Source organism: Varanus komodoensis, unplaced genomic scaffold (genome assembly GCF_004798865.1).
Source record: "Varanus komodoensis strain SLA01 unplaced genomic scaffold, ASM479886v1 scaffold45, whole genome shotgun sequence".
In the NCBI taxonomy this organism is placed as follows: Eukaryota; Metazoa; Chordata; class Lepidosauria; order Squamata; family Varanidae; genus Varanus; species Varanus komodoensis.
Genome location: NW_025336011.1, coordinates 7,893,502 through 7,916,010, shown reverse-complemented (window position 1 = coordinate 7,916,010; position 22,509 = coordinate 7,893,502). Strand labels below are relative to the sequence as shown.

Below are 22,509 nucleotides of genomic sequence, written 5' to 3'. Positions count from 1 at the left end.
GTCTCCCCAATGGTGTTTCCCACACAGTCCCCAGGGACTCCCATCCTAGATTAAAACCCAAGGCAATAAAACAGTCACCAAAAACAAAACAAAACCTTTGAGGAACAGGAGTTTCAGACAGGTTTATTCTATAGGTTATGGACAAAGTCAAAAGAGAGGCAATGACAGAGTAGTTCGATCCATCTTAAGGGTTTTGATACACCTGAGGAATGCTTGGTCTTGAAGCATCTCAATGGGAGGATTTCTATATTAATTCAGAAGGCCACAGCAAATAATTCAAGGAAATACTGTATTTGCATCAGGAAACAACCATGAGAAGTTCCCAAAGTATCAACATTTTCCACTGAGAGGGAAAGAAATGAGGAAAGAAACAGAATCTGCCAAGTTAATAACCCTAATAACACAATCACAACATAAAAAAGTGAATAGATAAACACAAGCAACAGAATATATACTGTATTAAGTATGTTAAAGGCAAAGATTTTTTTATTGACTATAATGAGTGGGGTTAAATAAAGAAATGTCTATCATATATTTGAAAAGGCAGTGGAGTCTAGTCAGCCAGTAAATTACAAGTAAAACATCCTTCACTCTGCTCAAAAGAAATGACCTCTGCTGTTTTTAGTTGTTGATCATTCTTCATGACTCCCCTTTTCAGATCAAGGTGAAAAGTTTGGAACAATGAGGTAGGATGGCCAGTTGGTGCTGTTTTTGTAATACAGAGTGAGTAATGTAAAAAACATTAACAAGAAGCACCTATTACAATGTCTGCCACCCTCCCATCACCCATCAGATCAGGGATGGTTTCAGTATTTGTTCTCTACGTGGAAATGCGGTATTTTGGAAGAAGTGAGCCTAGTTCCTAAAGGCATTCTGTTTTTCTCATCTTCCTGTGAGGACTTATTCCTGGAGAAGAAGCTGTGGCATCTGATGGAACATGGCTTTCAGTACCACTTTTCTCCAGCCTTGGGGATTTTGAAAGCTCCTTGTGACCCATCTGTTTACTGAAAGCAAACATTACTTGGCCACCAGTGGCAACAAGGCAAATGCTTCTGACAGAGTTTCTCCTTGATTAATGCTAATTTACATTTATCCACCTCGGCATATATGTACACAAAATTAATGAGAGGTTATCTATGGTCAAACAAACAAAATTGCATGAATTGAGCCAGTTATTAAGGGCTATTCACCTGCTAAGATTGAATATCAGATAGATGCAGTGAATTATTCCCAAAGCAATGCTGACGTGGGCAACATTTAGGCTTGTTGCGATTGGGTACCCACAATGTGCTTTATCTCCTCCAGTATCTTTTGCTGGACAGTTATGACATTATTCTTTGCTGCAGTGAGTAGTTTTTCAATTTCTTCATCAGAATAATGCAACTTGAAGGTCGAAAATGTCTGATGATATTCAGCAATTTTATCTGAAAATGAGGCACAGGATTTGGTGAATATACAGCAATCCATTACTACTGTGTCATGGCACAGTTCAATTCTATGTGGTTCTCCTTGGATGTAAGTCTTGGTCATAAGTAAATCACAAGTCACAACTGTTTTATTCTCACACAAGGGAAACCACCATTTCATGTGCTTCTCACTTCACTAGGCAATGAACAATAATGCATTTCAAAGCTCTGAACTGTGGACACAATTGCTTCCACAAATCACCTGCTGGGTATATCCTTGCAGCCAGGTCTCAAAGCAATGCAGCTTCATGCGTTCCTAATGGGTTGACTCTATCTGCCTTCCATGGAAGGATGAGGTTCTGACTGTGAAAGTGTTCCGTCCATGTGCACACACAAACATGCACACCAGAGCCCAGCCTATTCATAGGATTTTCTAACTTTCTGTGATAATTTTTTACATGCTGCCATCAGAAGAAGAGAATGGAGGTCCACCTGGGACTCAGCATATAAATAGAAGATGTACACTTGACTATACATGTCTTTCCTGAAGAGAAGGTGAGAGAAGAATATGTTGACAATTCTTGAAAGATACAAAAGTGAGAAAGGGAGTAGGAACACATATAGCATCCATGTAAAACTCACTATAAAATACAGTGAGAGCAATTTTGGGTAAACATGAGGAAGAAGGTGATTGGAACAATTCAGCAATGACAGTATTGGTACCATTTCAATAACCCTAATTACTGAATCATAGAATCATAGAGTTAGAAGGGGCCATGAAGAGCCTTGAGTCCAACCCCCTTCTGTTGCAGGGTCCTCCATTACACTATCCCACTCAGATGGCTGATGATCAGATAACTAGTGTCCAAAATTACCCATATGAGGCCCCCAAGTTACCTTGGCAGTTGACTATGTTGAACAGAGGAAAGTGCATGACAGTGAGGTCATCTGCTCTGAAGATATAGCAATTGGATGGATTGTCTTTGTCTTGCAGTTCACGCTCATTGATCCTGGGAAATTTGATTCCACGAATTTTACAGTATTCAGCAGCTTTTTTGACGGTCTATAAAAAAAAGGATGCAGAAAATCTTGTGGCTGAGGGAACTGGGGGAAAAAATATCTGCCACTTGGCTGGTTGAAAAGGACACCTGTGTTGCATTTGGAGGCACTTCCAAGCTCATCTCAGCAGCCTATGAAGTCTCACAAAATTTCTCCCTCCCTTCTCCTGTTGATGTCAGAATTTCAGTGTCTGTGAAAAGCAACTTACTTTGCCATGTCACTCTAACCCCTTGTGAACTGAGATAAGGAAGGAGCAGTGCCACAGATATTTTCACAGAAGCAGAGAATTCTGGCATCAGAAGAAGAACCATACTTCAGTGGCTAAAAAACTGCTGAGATAAGGTCAGAGGAGAGCTCCCTTAGATATGCAGTATTGTTCCAACTATCTATTCTAAACTCATATTGATAACTAGATCAAGGATTGTGCAACATGTTCAACAGCCCTTTAAGGAAATGCATTGCCTGAAAGGGATCCCTCACCATGACCAATTTAAGCCTCATCCACTTCAGTGGGTCTACTCTGCAAAGGATTAACATTAGCTATTACTCCAAAATGCTTCTAGGATAGCTTTGTCCACAGCACCAGTCTAAGCTTGCATGTCACAGAGCCATATGAACTTCCTTGGTAGCTACTCTTTCCCCAGTTAGATAAGCAGAAATAAAGTTGGTAGGTCACAGGAAGACAAGCTGCTGCTGTCCATACATTTTGAACAACAACCTCCATCAGCCTCAGCCGGCATAGGCATTGTATCCCATTCTAACCCCCTGTTGAAAGGCAGCCGTAGGAAGGCCACAAGGCATGTCAGCCTCATATGCCAACCTTTTAATTGCATGCTTTACCTCAAAGGGATCCCCAGCACTGAAGTCAAAGGAGAGGATCAGCTTCACTTTTCTATCCGGGTGGAGGGCAAGAGGATAAGCAGTATTGATGGCCAGCCCAGCATCAATGAGAGAAACAATCTGCTTTGTTTTCAGCTCTGGGACTTCCACACCAGCTAATGACATGAAGTGAAGTAGGACTTAAACAAAACTGTACAAAATTTAGGATTTTTTTTTTTTTTGGTGCCAATGAAAAACTCTGTTGGAGCAGCCTGTGCAGCAGAACTAACACTTTTAGTCTGAGAGACAAAGACTTGTGTTTCTTTATGGAAATGCTCTTTGGAAAACTAATGCTCATCCCAGAGTTCAGGTGAATTTCATAATAATCAGGGACATTGATCCCAAGGAGGGTGGGAGTCAGAGCACTTGGCTGGATTTTAGAAGCCCAAAATACATGCAAGTGTGAAGTTCACTTTCATGCATCATTGCAAAACCAGTTAAGGCAGCCAGCTCTTTTGTGAATTTGCAAGATCAATGGGGCTTTGAGGGGAAAAGTCATGAGTATGAAATAATCAAATGCTGAAGTAAGTATTACATGAATATTACAATTCATGTCCACACTGGTCCTTCAAAATCTGTATCCACAATGGCCCTTTGGCTTGAAAGCATAGTATCAACTAAGTAAGACTTTTACTGGAACTGACCAATGTTTTGCAGACTAGTAAGGACTCTTCTTCAGGTTGGTGCTATGTTAAAAAAAAACTAGTAAAAGAAGGAAATGTTTAGAGGAATGATATAAAAATGTTGCAGTGTGGAGAGCATGGTGTAATTTCAAAGGCATTGAAAACATGTGCTCAGAATTAAAATACACTTTTCTTTCATGACTTCTATGTGTGTGCTGGGAGAATGGTACAGGTTTGTACAAATGAATCCAAGCTCTGTTCTAGATATATCTAGGCTGCTTTGGAATCCTAGCAGAACAACATGCCATTTCAGGTCCTAAGTATTCAAAGGTACTCTGTATTTCAGAAGCAACATTAAGAAGCATCAGAAGCTTACGGCAGTTCTGTAAGAAGTTACTGGTGCTTCCCCAGGTCCATGTCAGAATGTTTGAATTGGTCTTGTGGATGTGTCTGATCCAATCTAAAAAAAGGAGGTTCAAAGCTGAGAATGAGAGACAAGAATTTCCTAAAATTCCTTTCTGCTTCTGCCTCTAATATAACAATTTTAACTAGGGTTCCATACTTCATGAATTATCATTTAACTAAGATTATTTATACAAGTAATTAATCATTTCCATATTGGAGTATGTGCAGTTCATCTTAACTTTCAGTTCTTTGTGTCATTTACATTTTTCCCTTCTAATGGCTTTTTAGATTCATTTTTAGATTCATTTAATGCCCAAGTGGTACTTGAATTCAGACATGTGTGATCCAAGTCCAAGTTTCTATCCTATTGAAAAGCTCTTGATAGAGGCAAAGACAATCTTTAGTATTAATATTCTGATACTTGCCTTTAATTGGTTGAAAAGGGCTGTAAGGAGGAGTCACCAAGTATTTTTCTACTGGTTCTAAAACTAAAAAAAAAAAAAAGCACACTGAGAAATATAAAACTCCAAATCAGGTAACTAGCAGGGAGCAAAACCATGCATTTTAACTCTTTACATTAATTCTCCTTTGTTCACATCAGAAATAGCCCTTTTCAGCAAAAGATAGTAACATGAAAAGTAATACTAACATTAACTTTCTGTGTTGTTTCGTTCAATGAAACTCATAATATGATATCAAGATATAAGTGCCTTGATCCCATTTACTTGATTTAAGCCAGAAAATGCAAAATGTATTGTATCCCAACTTTTTACCTAGACATTTAAAATAAGATACCCCGGTGGCCTTTCTACACAAATGCAGAATCACTGAGAAAACACAAATCTGATCATCTCTGAGCAGATTCAAAAATCACTTGCTCTCATGGAAGTTACATTAGTGATCTGGAACTTCCATATGAAGAACCTCTGGATCAGGTGGAAATAGTGTTATCCTCCGTACAATTATGCACAGATAATTGGCAGTACCTGAACTCCTGATCTGAACTCAGCAATTCTGCATGCCCCATGATGGTTCTCTGCTGCCCGTATCTGTAACCAAGTCTATGAAAAGGTTTTCTCCCAACTAAGTCCTACCGTGGACCCCACAGTTCTGTGCTGATGGTTCCCTTTCCTTCTCTGTGGATTGCCTGCAATCCTGCCAGGATTTACCACCACCATTATTTATGTATATTTTTATTTGCATACCATCCAATAGCCTAAGCTCTCTAGGTAGTGACTAGTAATTAATAAAGACAAAAATACAAGAGAAAAATAAACAGTATGAACATCATAAAAGTTCATTAAAAAACATAAAGCTTCATTTTTAACAATGCAAATTTAAAAAACCATTCCATATTATTAAGCTTCCTAAAAAGAAGAAAATCAGCTGGCAATACCACCCCCTACACACCTCCAAGTACTATTTGAAGTTGAAAGATGCTTCAGAATTCTCTACTAGAAGAATTGATTGCAAAATAACAAGGAGAGAAGCTGTCCTGATGCCCTGATACAGACCTAGATGGATTAGGGAATAACAACTAGTAGAGAAAGCAAGAAATAGACCACCATGGTACTTGCCTCCAAAATCCTTGTCTAAAGCTTCCCATAGCTTCCGACATGCTTCCTCTCTTGTTTTTATATCCCCAGATGACCAGTTCTGACGCATCTCTTTCAGGACCCCATAACTTTTACCAGTTTTGTGGACTTCATAAAAGATAACAAGGTGTGGCAGATTAAGGCAGGATAAAAAACGAGACAACACAGATAAAGAAGTGAAAGGTAAGCATGAAATCAGGAGAAACAAAGATACATTTCCCTAATGAAATTGATGTTAGCTTACTATCTTCTAAGATAGCTTTCATTTTGCTTAACTCAGTAGTTGACAGAAAATGAAGTAAATCAAGTTCTCCTAAAGTATCCTTAATCAGATTAAATGGTAGATTAATTGAATGAAACATTTGTTGATTAACTTGTGAGAACAAATTTTGGGATATTATCAAAATGTAGAAAAATGGGGCCATGTCATCTGTCTCCAAGAAGCTGATATGCTATCCACAATTAGTGGAAAATGCTCTGTGCTATGAATAACATTGTACACCTTTGGTTAGTTAAATTCTAGTTTCAATGCCAGATTAGACTGGCTTGAAATTAAGGTAAGCTATTTATTGCAAAATCACAACATACATAGATTCAGTAATTCACAATTCTTAGTAGTACTTAGAAGGTTTGGCCTAAACTCCAAATTTCCCAAGTTCCAATTTCTGAAACAGACTTCTAGTAATTTGATACATATATTTTTTTTTTCAAACCTGCTTGGAATGAGTACCTAGAATAAGATGTGAATGATCTCCAAAACTCACTCCCTATGCAAAAGTCTCCTATCCCTTAGTATGGGTGGGAATCATACAATTTATTAAATGAGATTTGTTTATTTGGGTAATAGCTTTCATAAAATGAGTATACAAGTGGGTTCAGGTGTATAAATGGAGGATTCTGGATTTTTGGTCTTCAGAATGTGGGTTATGTGGGTTCAGAATGACACATGTGGCACATTTAATATGTTGATGGTTGCAATACAAAATGACAGACTAGTGATGAGCAGGATCAGTGCTGGCAATACCCACAAAAAAAGAAAAAGTTGATAAAGAATCAACTAGAGGAACTACACTCCATCTCTTGCTTCTCGTTTAAAGTATCAAACCCAAATCGCTAATGGAGAATGTTACCAACTGATGCCTGTTCAGTAATTCATTTCTGAAGGGACATAGTGCTTCCAGGACAAAAGGACATCTATTTCCCAAACTTCAATTACCTTTCAGAAGATTTTCTAGAAGGTCAAAGAATCCCTCTGCCTTTGCTGCTGTAACATCTAATGCACACAGCTGCAGCTCCAGAATATACTGATAAATCAGGCTGAGCATATTAAGGTTGCGGTAAACTTGAGAATGAAACACAGAAGAAAAAATGTTACAAAGACTTTAGTGAGAATTCAGTTCAATTCCTCTGTGAAAATATTTTACCAAGTTTTACAAACTTCTTCATAATTAGGATGGGGAAAATGGAGTATTGGGTTTGTTTGTTTTTGAGGAAATTGTATTTACTAATGTATTTATTTCTGAGATTTCTGTACTGCTGTATATCCCAATATTATTTACAGCAGAAAACTCTAAAAAAAGAAAACAAATAAAACCAAATACAATGTTGGTCCTAAAGAACCATGGAGTTCCACACAAGTGGAGCCACTACATCAAAGACTCTTTTCCTGGTAAGTTCCCATTGGTCCATGTGGAATCACACGCTGTCCAATTACCTCAGTGTCTGAGCAAGTTATTAAGGGAGAAGGTGCTTCCTCAGGTATCCTGGTTTGGTGTTTTCTGCTCTTGAACCAACCTTAAACCTGTCTTGGTACCAAACAGGCAGCCCAAGAACTTCCCTCTGCGAGAGAGTAGCATGCATACAAGGCCATGCCTAGCAGCAGTTGGGCTCCTCCATTCCGCACTAGCTTAAGTCTCCAGAACAGCCCCATGGAGAGTGCATTGAAATTACTTATTTATTTAAAACTTTTCTATACTGCCCAATCACAGACGTCTCAGGACGGTTTACAACAGATTAATACACTAAAATAAAAATAGAAATAAGAGTAACAGTTGCACAACATCCAATGTTAAAATATAGAACCACTAAATAATACATGTTAACAATCAAAATACTGGGAGAATAAAAAGGGTTTCACCTGACGCCAAAAGGAAAGAAGCATTGGTGCCAGGCGAACCCCTCTGGGGAGCATGTTCCACAATTGGGGCACCACCACAGAGAAAGTCCTCCTCTAGGAAGTCACCGTTACGATTTCTTTCAAGGATGGCTCCTGGAGGAGGATCTCTGACTCAGATCTCACGGGACGAGAAGGCACTCCTTCAGGTATCCAAGACCCAAGTCTGTAATCCAGTCTTGAGCTTACTAGCACCTGTAACTCTCCTCCCAAGCTATCTCTGTGCATGTCCATTTAAAAAGCAAATGTGGGAGAAATGAAAACTGACAGATTTGTCCATCCAGGCCCTGGATTTACTGGGTTTGAATTCCTCTGTATTCAGCCAAATGTCTTCTACTGCCATCCCTTTTTCCTCCCCTGACAGTTTCTTATCTTTAGAGCAACATGATAGGCAGGTACAAAACACTCCTCTTGGGATTATAGATACACCTGGGAATGGTAGGAATAGTGATGCCGCTGAAAAGACTGGATGAGAGAAATGAGTGTTTCATTTTGGTTCATTTTTATGAGAATATATGAAAATTCCTACTTTTTTCATATGTGGCCGGGATGGGCAACCTGTATTTCTCCAGATGTGTTGGCCTATGCCTCCCATCAAGCTTCAGCACAGGCCATGCTGGCTCGGGTTGATGGAAGTTGTGCCCCCCGCCCCCCCCGCAAATATTTTGCCTTACAAGTTACACATTTCTGAGATGGGGAGAAAGAAAATATGGACCTTTAAAAGGAAACAAAAGAATGTAGGACATAATGAAATGGGTGTCCCTCCCCAACAAAGACCAAGCTAATCCAACCTTATTCCACTATCTACATGGGCCATTTTGTTCAAATATCCAGGCCTTGTCCCCCACCTTACCCACACACTGAAACCTTGGGCCAAAGCTTTTACCATATTTGATCCATGATTAGTGGTTCAGGAGTTGGAAGGGGAACTGAGAAACCCAGTTTCAAGTCCCTACTGAGCCATGAATCTCATCACATGACTTTGGGCAGGTCACTCTGACTTGAAACTGTTGTTGCAAGGATGAAATGGAGCGAAGGAAGACTTTGCAAAACACCTTGGTTTCCTTGCAAGAGGAAAACTAAGGCACAAAAGAATTGCAATAATGACTGGCTGTCCATGGGGCCTCTCTGGTGTGTATTGGAGAGAAAAGGGTGAGTCAATTATGCGGCTGGTTTGAAAGACACTTCCAAAGCAGTTGAGAGTTTATGGAAATGTCCAAGATCACAGGATCAAAAAGAGATTGGGACAGCATGGGGGAGAGATATTAAATTACCCCACTGTTATGACTTACCTAAGTCCTGTGGTGAAGAAGAAGAAGAAGAAAAATATTCTTCTCGGTCTTGTTTTAGTAAATCCAGTAAAGCACCTTGAAAGAGAAATGCATACATTCAGACACACAGAAGTCTACTTTCTCATATCCAATATGGTCAAATAGCTACCAATATCCAGATTACCAAAAATGGATTTAGTTTTGCCAAAACTCATTTAGATTTGCCTAACTAGGGCAAAAGATAATGCCATAAACACTAGTCATCCATTGGGTTCTATCTCTCAGGAAAATGGTGGAGCCAGGAGAAGACAACCTCACCTGTTCTGAGGAACAAAGAAGGAGACACCTAAAGTCAGTCTCCCCACACACCAGGAGGGCAAGGAGAATTGACAAAGCTGGACTGGGTGTGCCAATTACATCCAGAGGTATCATGTGGGAACAAAATCCCATCTGTGTATAAACATGACCCTTCCAGGTTGACAGTAATGCAACAACACCATTCCCTTTCTTCCCACTTCTCCCTCCAGGGATTGCCAGCTCTCCTGGGATCTTGTCTATTCCATGCACACAAGGCCAGCAGTCCTTAGGAGACAAGCTGCAAAAGTTCTCCTTGACCCCACACTTTTTCCTGATTTCTGATCTCAGACTAAATGCAGAGGGAGGGTGAAGCAATACCAATTACAGCCTTCTTAATTTCCTGTTCACTTGCAAGAGCACTTCCCCATAAACCTGAAAATAAGGAAGAAATGGCAATTAGTCCTCACCATTTATTTTCATACCATTGAAAAGATTATACCTTTAACAACAGATACATTATCTTCTCTCTGGTCATCAGCATCCCCCCCCCCCCCGCAGTCTTTAATTGAGGTGCCTCAAGTAGGAATATATGGATGTCATTAAATTTGTTCCACCTATATTTCAAGGATGGTTGGGAACCTTACATTGCATCATCCATTCATTGATACAATTTGATTATTGTTTTAGGTACCAAGATTTCCATTCCACTTACACAAATGCGTATTTGTGCATTAGTGCTGAAGTGGCTTACTGAAAGTGTGCTTTAGTACTAATACACTTAGAATGAGAGCATATTTGCATAGATGTCCTCCTACCCACCCCCCACACCAAAAAAAGCAGCCTGCAATTTCATGGGATCTGTGGGATTCCGGAAAAAAATGGTTCACCCCAGGTCATACGTATAGAATTCCAAACTCATTTGAACTCATTGTGGATTTCTTTGTTATCCCTTATCCCAGGGATCTTTGCTATATCCCTTTCCCATTATCAGTTGGGCACGTTCCTATACTCAGGCCTCTAACGTAATCCATAAGCGTACATTGTATATTTAATGCATAGGTAAACATAGATTTTAATGCAGTCTTGATGTATTTTAAAGCTATAATCCAAAATACAGTTGTTAGCAGAGGAAGATGGTGGCTCTAATATTAGTGGGATGGTGTATCCATGCAGGGTTTCAGCCTGAACTTTAAAGGAGCTATCAATGACTTACTTCTGACTGAATATACACAGGGCTGCACTGTTAAACTTTAATAACACATCCTATCTTCCAATTGGTCAATCATGCAAACACGGCTTGGAAAAGTTTCCTAACTGAAACCCTTTTATCTGAAAAGCTACATGCCAGTTCATGTAGGCAATAATGCACTAATGGACTGATGATCTGATTTGATATGAAAAACAACTTTTAAATTTTCTCTTTGGATGTGTTATCGTGCTGGGATTTTGATTCTGAGAGTCAAAATGGGGTTGATGCACCTTGAAGATAACAAACATTTCTCTCCTTCCTCTCCTCACTCAGCTGCCCATGGTCAAAGATGCTCCCAAATTGTTTGATGTCAACATATGCTGTTGTGCCAGGTTCCCCAGCTGTGCCAGGAGCTCCGGCACCAAATGGGTTAAATTCAAACCAGCTCCCTAGAAAAGAAAAAAAAGGAGAAAATCAGTATGTGGAATAAAAGAATACAGTATTAATGAGAACAGAATGACCAAGAAACAAATTAACAAAGCAGGATGAAGACTGATCTGCCAGCAAATCCATCAGGAAAAGTTCTGAAAAAAAAAATCAAAAGTATTTCCAGTAAGCGCAAGGAAACTAGCTGACTGGGGAGGATTGTGTGAACCTCTAATGGTTCAAAAAGCAGATACAAAGAACTGTAATGTACAGACACACTGAAATATGAGCACATCAGTGTACAGTGGTCTTGGCTTCTCTCCATTTCTCATTTTTCCAGTCTTAAATTCAGGTCATCCTAACCTTTGAGAATGTCTTTTTTTTTAATTACATGTAAACTTGCTTTTTAAATGTGCACTCCCTCGATACATAAATTCCAACTTGATTTTTCTGGCCATTTTTCAAAACATGCATTTTTATTTGGTTTTCATGATTATATATTATCATTACATTGCATTTATACCCCACTTTTTTTGCAAATAGGAGAGAAAGGAGAGAAATATTTACTATCTTGCAAACTTACATAGTCTCTCTTCATTCCATTAACCTCACAACACTCCTTTATGAGGTGGATTTGACTAAGAGTGAGAGACTGGTCCAAAGTCATCCAGTGGGCACCTGGCTGAGTAGGAACTATAACCCAGATCTCCCAAGTCTCCAGTCCAGCCCTCCGACTATCACTCTGCACTGACTCTTGAAATGCATATAATTGTATGCATTTTTATGTGCACTTCCACATAAGGTGTGTGTTGGTTTGTCATTTATTCTCAGTCTAATTACTTCCTCATCCCTATTTGGGCCTCCCATGAGTGAGTAAGCTTTTAACTTCCAGCTGCAGTTGACCCAGTGGTAACTCTTCTACTGGGAAAAGTAATAGTTTCATGAGCTGCCACCCAGAAAGGATTGGTTTGGGCCATTAAACAAGCTTCCCAACCAAGTCTAACCTCCAAGCCATTCAGGTGTGAACTGGAGAGAGCTGAAGCACTTTTTAGCTCTCCCAGAGGCATGTGGAAGAAGGAATCTTGGGTGACAGGTAGCGTCTAAGGTGTTCCTCTGGATAACCTTGGTCTAGAACTGTTTGGGGCTTCATAGGTTAAAGCTTGCACTTTGGATTTATTCTATATCGGGAAATAAACTAGAATGAGAATGTGCAATCATGTGAGCTATAATATAATTACCTTCCTGGTGTCCACTATATGTGTGCTTGTCTACAGCTGCATAGAGGGGATAAGGATTTTTCCCATTCTCACAAGCTCTCTTCTGATCAGATAATTTACTTTCATCAAGCTGAAAAGGAAAGGATTTATTCAATTTAGTTTAATTTGATCTTATTCTGTCAACCCAGGGATGGTTGAAGCCAAGGACAGGAATTTCAGGAGACCTGGGGGGCATTTTTGGCCCTGGACATCCCACCCACAGCCTGCCAGTCATGTAAAACATGAGGAAAGTCATCATCATCATTATTCAATGGTATTTGAAGCTGCTACATAAAGCCCAAGAGGTACACATTGATTTGTTGTTGTTGCTAGTTGTGAAGTCATGTCCGACCCTTCACAACCTCATGGACAACACTCCTCCAGGCCTTCCTAACCTCCACCATCCCCCAGAGTCCACTTAAGCTCATGTCGACTGCTTCAGTGACTCCATCTAGCCACCTCATCCTCTGCCATCCCCTTCTTCTTTTGCCATCAATTGATCCCAACATTAGGGTCTTCTCCAGTTACTCCTTCCTTGTCATTAGGTGGCCAAAGTATTTGAGTTTCATTTTCAATATCTGTCCTTCTAAAGAGCAGTCAGTGTTGATCTCCTCTAAGACTGACTGGTTTGATCTCCTTGTGGTCCAAGGAACTTGCAGGAGTCTCCCCCAGCACCACAATCCAAAGGCCTCAATTCTTCAGCGCTCAGCCTTCCTTATGGTCCAGCTTTCACAGCCATACATTGCAACTGGGAAAACCATAGCCTTGACTATAAGAGGTTTTGTCAGCAGCGTGATGTCTCTGCATTTTAGTATGCTGTCTAGAGTTGTCATAGCTCTCCTCTCAAGGAGAAAGTGTCTTTTATTTTCTTGGCTGCAATCCCCATTTGTGGTGATCTTGGAGCCCAGGAAAATAAAATCTGTCACTATTTCTGTTTGTTCCCCATCTATTTGCCAGGAAGTGACAGGACTGTTGCCATGATCTTAGTTTTCTTGATGCTGAGTTTCAAGCCAACTTTTGCGCTCTCCTCCTTCACCCGCATCAAGAGGCTCTTTAGTTCCTCTTCACATTAGCTCACAAACAGGCTAGTTTTAACATTTGAGGCATTCTAGAGCAGCTCCAGTTTCCATTTTCATAGAAGATAAAAGTTATTTTTGGGATGCCTTGCCAAATGTCTTACAGAAATGTCACTGGGAGCTTTAGAGGCCACAAATAATGACTGGGTAAAAGATGGCTACCTCATAACCAACATGATGGTCTACCTGTTCATCAGTGCCCTTCTCCCAGGCCTCAAGGTGCTTTAACACATTTAATTCCTAGGATAGAAACAAAATTGTTCTCCTTACTTTAGAACTTCTAAACTGGGTTTACAAGCGATGCATTAGAGATCATCATCAAACCTTGGGGGAAGATGTTACTGAATAGGTTGCTTCTAATAACTGGAAGCTTCCTTTAAATTTTTGCTGAGTTCTTGACTCAGTAGGATTTATCTTTAAAAAAACAATACCTACCTCCTTTAACATTTTGTAAACAATAAAATAGGACCAGAAATCAGTCAGAGAATAATTTTCTTCTCTTGCTGCTTCCAGGACAGCTTTTTTTGCCTTAATCAAATTCCACTGGCCTTGGACAAGTTTTTCACTCTGATTTTTTTCTAAGATCTCTATTTTATTTGCCCAGTCTTCAGTTTTATAGATGGATGACATGCACCTGTTAGTGAAATAGGGCAAGTAAGTGTGTAATACAGCAAAGTGTTTGGAAGTGTGTAATGCAGCAATGGATTTCAGCTACAATCCTTCAGAGGATATATTTTGACTGGAAAATATGTATATTCAGATCTGAAATAAATGGTACTGATGTGGATATGGCTATCTTAAAGGAGCTTTACTGAATCATAAAAGTTGAAATCTAACCTGCTGACAATGAAAATTCCAAGTCTATAATGCTGATAAGTATATAAACAGTTGTAACACATAAGGTTGTACTTCCTTATAGCCTGATGTGGCTGGTCCTACATTATCTTGGAAGCTAAGCAGAGTCAGACCTGATTGAAATCTGGATGGGTTCCTCGAATCCTGCACTGAGCAGGCAGTTGGATCTGATGGCCTTTTTCTTTTTGTTCTTTTTAGGCTGGACATGCACATGGTAGGCATGTCATGCGTGGAGTGGGCTGGAGCTGGGGGTCAGACTAAATGGCCCAGGAGGTCCCTTCTGATTCACTCTGTTTCTATGTTTCTTTCCTAGGAAAAGTCACACTGCCACTTAATTTATAACTTAGTGCTACCTAAAGGCTGAGGATCTGACTCAGCAGTGAACACAACATACATCATCACTCCTCTTTCTCATCCAGTAACTCCTGAAGCAGCCTCAGTGTCTTTACCATGAGTTGTCACACCTCATGTTCTACACAAGCAGAGCCCATTCTGCCCAGGCTGTGGAGGCCACATTTAAGGCCAAAAGCACAGTCACGTCCTCCATGCACTGGGTAAACAGGTGAACTGGAACAAGAGAATAAGAACATTGTGGTATAATGACAGGCTTGGAATATGGCCATGTCATGGAGGTTATTATACTTAAATGGCTTTCTTCTTGGAAGAACCCTAAGGCAGCTGACAAGGTTCTCCACACTCTGCGTCTTTCTCTGTCCATGTGGTTGATTCATATGACAAACATTATCAGGGAAGTGATGCCAACACCACAACTCTTTCTGTGCAGAGGATGGCTTTGGTATACCAAACACTATCCCTATTGCATAGGAAACTGATCCGCACCATGACTTGGGATCAGAAGCAGAATCCAACTTGTTGCATTTTCAAATATTTTTTTCTGATGCTTGGATCATAGAGGAATACACTGTGTTCTGGGACAAAACTCCACTAAATGTAATGTTTGCATTAAAGGAAGGGTTTTGAAACTTGGGACCATGGGCCAAGTCAGGCTTAGCTAGGCTTCCCAGAAGTCCATGCCCCTATTCCCTCCCTCTACCTCTTTCTCTGACGATGTGTTCTTTGTGCATTATTGCAATTCTAAAAGCTAGAAATGCCTCTCCTGAAGCTTAGTTACCTGCAATAAGTGTTTTAAGCTAAAATATGCTCATATTTGACCTCACTGCTTTGGCCAATGGACTTACCCACCCCTGGAATGCAGGCTTGGGAGCATCTCCAAATCCAACTTTTTTGCCTAAAGGAGATGTGATGATGCAGATAAGCTTCTTCACCTGACCCTTTGAGCCTATTTACAGTTCTAGCTGATTGCTAAACCTGCTGCTATGGACTGAACCAGGTCATGCTGAAGACCAGGGATACGTGACAAAAATGATTAGTGGCACATTGGCTTTTAACAGTGGTTTTCAGCATATTGAGGTGCTATTCACACTGAACAGTTCACATGTACTTACCAGGTGGAACCTGACACTCCAAGCAGGTACATAACACAGTCCAAGAGGTTACATTTCTTCAGCTCCACTAGGGTGCCATAAAGGGCAATCATGGCCCGCAGACCTCCTCCTGAACCCAGAACAGCAATATTGGGGACTTTATCCTGATGGAAGAAAAGAGGACATAGTGAGGAATCCCTGCTCACCAATGGTTATCAAGTGTTGAATCTTCTTTAAGGCAAACATGCAGCAGTTAAGATTACTATCCATATCCACAATTCACAATGTTATTTCATTATACCTAGAAGCAGATCTCAGATAATGTATAGAATTCAAGTGTATACAAAAGTTTATGATAGATTAAAGCCCATCGTTCTGACACAGCTCTGAAGACATGCGTACAATTACTTGTGCAACTGTTATGTATGATGCAAAATCTTTCCTGTGGAAAAGCTCATAGAGACTTCTATCACTGGATTGCCCTGGACTCTCAGCTCCAGGGGAAGTTGAAGTTCAGTGGTAGATCACATGCTTTGCATACAAATAACCAGAGGTTTGGTCCACAGCATCTTCAGATAGGGTTGGGAAGGAGAACTGTCTAAAATTTTGGAGAGTTGCTTCCAGTCAATGGTAAAGCACATATTTGCATGCAAAAGGTACAACATTCAGTAGGACTGGAAGAGACTCCTGTCAGAAACCCCACATTGACTGCCAGTCAATGTGGACGATGGGCAAAACATTTGACCTGATACATGGCAGCTGGCTATGTTCCTGTGAACATCTGCACAGGTCTAATTTCCCTGGAATAAGAAATTCCTTCTAAGAAATAAACACAAACACAGACCAAATCTTTGTATGGCAAAGCTTGGGCTTGTGGAACTTTTGAATTCTGTTTATAGCAGACACATAAATGAAATCCTTACTGCATCACACTGAATCCCAAGCTTGGCAAGACCTCTCTTCACCTCTTCCTTTCGAGAAGCAGTAGCTGATTGCTCATGTTTTGAGAGGGTTTTCAAGACATTGACTTCTGTTTTTACCTGTTAAAAACACACATCAAAGTAATATGAGGAAACTATTTATCTCATACTAGAAACTCAGAGAGCAGGGCACTTGATAACATGCTGTGAACTTCATCCAAATATGTGATCTTGGGAAAGTTCATTTGTTTCATTTTTATGCTGTCTAATTGCTTTAGCTTTCTGGCCCCAGAGAGAAGATGCATATCACCTTACAAGATAAAGAAAGCATAATATAAAATAGCTAATCTACAATGTAACAATCTCAATAGCTAAAACATGAACAATAAGATACTAGATCTGATGGAAACAGCTGATATAAATGCCCCAACAAATGTTATCAAATGCCTAGGAATAGAGGGATGTGTTAATCTGGCATTGAAAAGATAATACTATTAACTCCTTTGCAGACCCCAGTAAGAAGAGTATCTCATAATTGGGAGATATCACTGAGAAGGCCTTCTCCCTTATTCCCAGTGCTTGAGTCTCCTTCAGAGGAAGACATTTGCTGCTGACTGTGGTGTCCAGGTAAGTCCAATTTCTTCAGCAAAGGTTGTTTCCCAGGTCTATATGGTGAGCTCTTTCATACTGCACTGAGTTGACTCAGAGAAGTGAACTGCTCATATGTGAAAAAGGGAAAGGGAGCATGGAGGGCTTTTAGATAATTCCAAATTATGGCTTGGAATTTTCCCTGAATTTTCACTGTTCGAATATCAGAAATCTGAGCTGTCTTTATCAAAACTATAGCTGAGCCAAATTCTTTGGCCAAGATTTTTTTCAAGAGTTCATTGAGAGTGGAGTGAAATAAATGTACCACTGAAAACTGAACAAGCAGGACCTTTCCAATGAAATCTTCTGGGATGAGCCTGGTGTGAGTTAACCCTAAAGGTTTCAATCTCCCTTCCATTATTTTTTTAAAGCTTCACATCCACTTATACCATGACATACCCATGGGAGCATAATTCTATGGGCATTCTATGAAATGTTGTTAGTCCAAGAAGCTATGAAGAGATTCTTGCTACTGTGAATGGACATTAGGATTCCTTGAACATTTTTAAAGAAATTATGTTTGGCCATTATATGATAGTTGTGATAAACCACCAGCACCCCTTGAAAATGTTGGGGAAAATCTGCCAAAACCCAAAAGGAGCAGGAAAATTCCCTCCAGACTTTATATGAATAGATAAACAAACCTGAGAAACCTGAGAAAACATGGAGCTGCCAGCACCAATGGCATGAGAGGCACAGGTGATAGAAACTAAGCTAGGTCATTCCTGGACCTAAGCCAGACTCCATAAGCTGGGAACTGCTGCAAAAGAGCCAACATGCTTCAAGGAACCAGCTACCTGCCCACTAGGAAATTGCGCCCCATCAAAGCCACAATGAGTCTTGAGAGACATGACAGAAAGTAGAAAGATACATAGATGCCTGATCTTCCCTGCATTCCATCCAACCCACAGCAAAGTGGCAAAGGGGAAGGGGTGATGTCACCTTAGAACACAGAAGCCCCGAGTCCATCAAGACTTCGTTAGAGAAAGTTGCTTACAAGGAGATGTTCTAGGTGACTCCTCACCCTGAGGGATTGTCAGCAAGACCAGGTCAGGAAAGGACAAAAGATTCACCCATCTTTTGTCACAGGTCTACTTTGCATTGTGGAACATTTGATTTAGTTTTGTTAGATGGCAATAGACTTTGCTGTTGAGAGGGAGAAATGATACAAACTGAAATAAGTTACCTTTCCAGTCAAAAAGGTGTTCATTATTGTATTCCTTTCCAGATACTTCACCAGATTCAAACTCAGAATGAGGAAGCAATAGCAGGGAGTCTAGAAGATGTTTAGAATTCTTGTGTAGTCACTTTTTCACTGGTTCCAGAGCAATGGAGTCTAGTTCTGTGACACAAGCAAGCAGATGCAATTAATTCATTGGCCAGTACTGGCTGTCACAAGAGAACAGGAAGGAACTTGCTATTGAGCCATTAGGTACTGTCAACATGTGGCTGTTTACATTCCTTCTGGCGTTTGAACCTAATGGTGACATGGCTTGATGCATTGTTCAAAAACTTCATCTTCCAGCTTTGCTTCAGGTGGAACAAAATAAAAATGCTATCTGATGGACAGTCAGAGGTTTGTGGTAATAAGGGCATTTGAGAAAAGTCTTAGCCCAAACAGTTTCTCACTACCGTGAAAGCTCTACCCCAGACTGTATAAAATAATGTAAAATGTTCAAGCAACATGCAAAATGCCTTTATTTTCTCAGTTCTAGGATTTAACGCAGAATATATAACATAACAACATAACATTCGTTTAAAACATGGCAGGGTGTGGTTTCTATATTTCCATGGAACGAAGTGCAAGTTCAGAAAGATTTGAATACTAGACTCTTAATTTTTAAAGCATGCCCTTTTTTGCATAAAGGCTCTAAATTAAGCTTTGGTGGACATCTAGATAATTAGACAGAAGTAGTTGGCAAGTGGTGGAGGAGAGGAGGAAGGGATGAAACTTACCCACCCAGTGATGGGCCACAGCTGCCTTCAGCTCTCTGCCGAGAATGGTGCTGCTAGTTTCTCCTGGAGGAGCAAAAACCAAGAAGCTTTGAAACTGGGTGAAGACTTATCAGTGGGCAAGGCACAGATAACAGCTGTCATCACAAGGCAATCATATGCATGCTAAGGCAGGCAGGCATGAACTCTTGGAAAACGTTGGTGCCAAACAGATAAACTGCTGGAACATTGCTGGAATTGGCATAAGCCTGTTGTGAGTGCTTGTGTGTGGGTGGGTTTTATTGCCCCACCTAAGTATGGCATTCCTGAAGGAGGTGGGTCTCATTTGCCATGCATAATCAAGAAGCAGAGGATGCAATATAAACAGAGATGGAGGACAATTTTATCTCATTTGTTTTTGATAAAAGCTTAGCAAAGTTCACAAACATAAGCTGGGGGATTCTGATCTTCCAAGGCAGGGCAAGAGGATGTGGCAGAGGCAATCTTTGCTTCTCCATCCTCCCATTCTACATATTTCAGTAAATTAGCTTTTTAGTCCATCCAGTGGGGGTACTTCAAAAGAAGAGGGAAGGAGGCTGGTAAAGTTTTGCGACTGGTCATATTCTTGCCTCTCTGCTTTCCTCCCTCTCCAAGATCAATTCTCTGACCTTAGAAACCAGCCAACGTGACTGTGGACATGCCAGCTGCCAAGGGGTGTGTGGAAGGGGGCAAATCTCTGACCCCTCTTCTGAAGTCACAGTTCTTTCTCCAGCCCTGGTGAAGAATCCCCAGCATCCTATGACCCCTCAGGTTTTCTCCTTAAATTCTTCATAGTCAAGTTGAAAAAGAAGGTAAGATTAAAAAAAAAAAAAAAACCTCAAGCATGGAAGCCAATTAAATGGGTCGATGTCATCATTCAGACCCAAAGCTTTGACTGCTTTGCTCTTAAAAGTCTGGGTTTGAATCCCTGGATATTCAATCACCCTTAACAGCTAAATGGAAAGCAAGTAGACCATGGTCCTCTCCAAGAAGAAAATAGATGAGCCTATTGAATTTGAGACTTCAGATGCTGCAAACTACTGCAGAATAGTGGGCGGGCAAGAAGAATCAGGAGGACTGCTGGGAGGAGACCCTTTTTAACTTGACTCGCAGAGGGTCTCCGGTTTGGTTTACCATCCATTGTTCCGAGAGGACCGGCGAGGCAGGCTTTATGTGTGTCACGTGGAACCAGTGGGGTTTTTCGGCCAGTCTTACCGCCGTGGGAGTGGAGAGGATCACCTGGAAGGGTCCTAGCCACTGGGCACCTGGTTAAAGCTCCTTCACCAGCAACAATAGTCAGATCCCAGTTGGGTCTTTGGGCTGGGAGGCTCGTTTCCAGAATAACCGGGTCAGTGGTGGGTTGGCCATCTGTGCCAAGAACCTGCTTCCAAGCCTCAAGGTGAATCCGATCGCACTCCTCGAAAGTAAAAAGAACTTGCAGGAGTTGCTGGCAGTCATCCCAAGTAGGACGATGGGTGTGTAATCCATAACAGTCAGCATCCACATGCAGTCACCCATCCAGCTGCAGACCGAAGCCCTTCCAGCTTAGCAAGGCTGCCATCTCATGCTAGCTTCTGCTCAGCTATAAATTGAGCTTGGAGGCATGGGTGTGAAAAACCGTTTCTAGTAACGAAATCAAGCCTTGTGGTTTTTTAGAGAAGGGGGGGGGGGTTCTGCTGTTTCCAGTTATAAATCAATCCAACCAATGCAAAAATGCACACAAAATAAATCCTTTGTTGAACTGGTGTTGCACGAACCTGTTGCTTGCCTAGGCTAAAGAGAAATGTGCTTTCTTCTGGACAATGAGAACAGTTCTACACAATTTCTTATTGCAGAGATGATACTCTCCCACATAGATGCAAAATGCACCAACCCATTGTTAGCACAAACAAGCCTGAACTAACACACATTTCATCTAACAATCAATGCTTGCGCATTTAGATGAACATCCTTGGGCATCCTTGGGCTGGCAGATGGGCTCAGTCCCCAACAAACATTAGGCTACTGTAAGGGAAAAATTTTTTTTAGCACCATCAATACCAGTAACAACAGTAACAGCAATATCACTATCATTAATATTTGGTAACATTGCAAAAGGAAAAAGGAAACAAAACTTTCTGTTGAACACCAAAGGGAAAAGTAGCCTCATAGATTTGAAAAGAAACTCTTCCCACCTCCACCATCCACAGAAAACCTCCCCCCATTCTACATACAAGGATGATAAAGCAGAAAAGACTAGCATATAAGATTCCTTTTAAATTAGAGGTAGTAAACTATGCTAAGGAACATGGAAACAGAGCAGCGGAGACACATTTTGGGCCACCTCCAACTGAAAAAATGATAAGAGAGTGGAGGATACAGGAGGATCAGCTGCAAAAAGTGAATAAAAGTAAGCACACTTTTCATGGAAATTCTGCAAAGTGGCCACAGTTAGAGGTGGCCATGAAAGAATGGATCACACATCACCAGAATAATGGCTTCTCAGTCTCTACAAAAATGCTAATACATGAAGCCAAACAGATTGCTGTAGAGAAAGGCATTCACGATTTTACTGGATCACCATCGTGGTGCTACAGATTTATGAGGCGATGTGGCCTTGCTATGCGCACCAAAACTAGAATTGCGCAAAAAATGCCAAAAGAAACTCTTCCCACTGCATGTGCATGCATGCACACACATACACAGCCCCAGAGTTTCATCCATTCCCTCCCAATCCTTCAGTTGTAACATAGCAAAATAACAAAATGGTATACTCAGAATTCAGAACTTATACCCACACACATATATAAGACCCAGATCCATGTTGCATAGAAAAATAGAAGTTATTGGAGAGGGAAAACTCTTGATGGCTGACACAAATCACATGCTCACAACATTGCTTTTTGGAAGGATTCCCTTCCTAAAAAATCCCCTAGTGACTCATTGAGAGTGCTTGAGGGTCTTTGTTTTAACCCAACCCTTCCCAGGCAGAATTTTTCCTGAGGCAATACAAGCTTTGAACACTCAGAGGACCTC

General features: G+C 40.7%; 1 protein-coding gene across 1 annotated transcript; it reads right to left on the bottom strand.

Moving 5' to 3' along the window:
• Window positions 1-107: 107 nt before the first annotated feature.
• On the bottom strand, window positions 108-19,494 carry LOC123030607 (cytosolic phospholipase A2 gamma-like). Its single transcript, XM_044444675.1, has 16 exons — window positions 19,480-19,494; window positions 18,710-18,865; window positions 16,879-16,995; window positions 15,977-16,119; window positions 14,091-14,289; window positions 12,562-12,670; window positions 11,188-11,346; window positions 10,087-10,140; window positions 9,433-9,507; window positions 7,184-7,309; window positions 5,950-6,075; window positions 4,798-4,860; window positions 4,344-4,427; window positions 3,306-3,460; window positions 2,304-2,469; window positions 108-1,424 (listed from the first exon to the last, which is right to left on the bottom strand). The coding sequence occupies exons 2-16, from the start codon at window positions 18,731-18,733 to the stop codon at window positions 1,258-1,260; spliced, it is 1,767 nt and encodes a 588-aa protein (XP_044300610.1). The 5' UTR covers window positions 18,734-18,865; window positions 19,480-19,494; the 3' UTR covers window positions 108-1,257.
• Window positions 19,495-22,509: the final 3,015 nt, after the last annotated feature.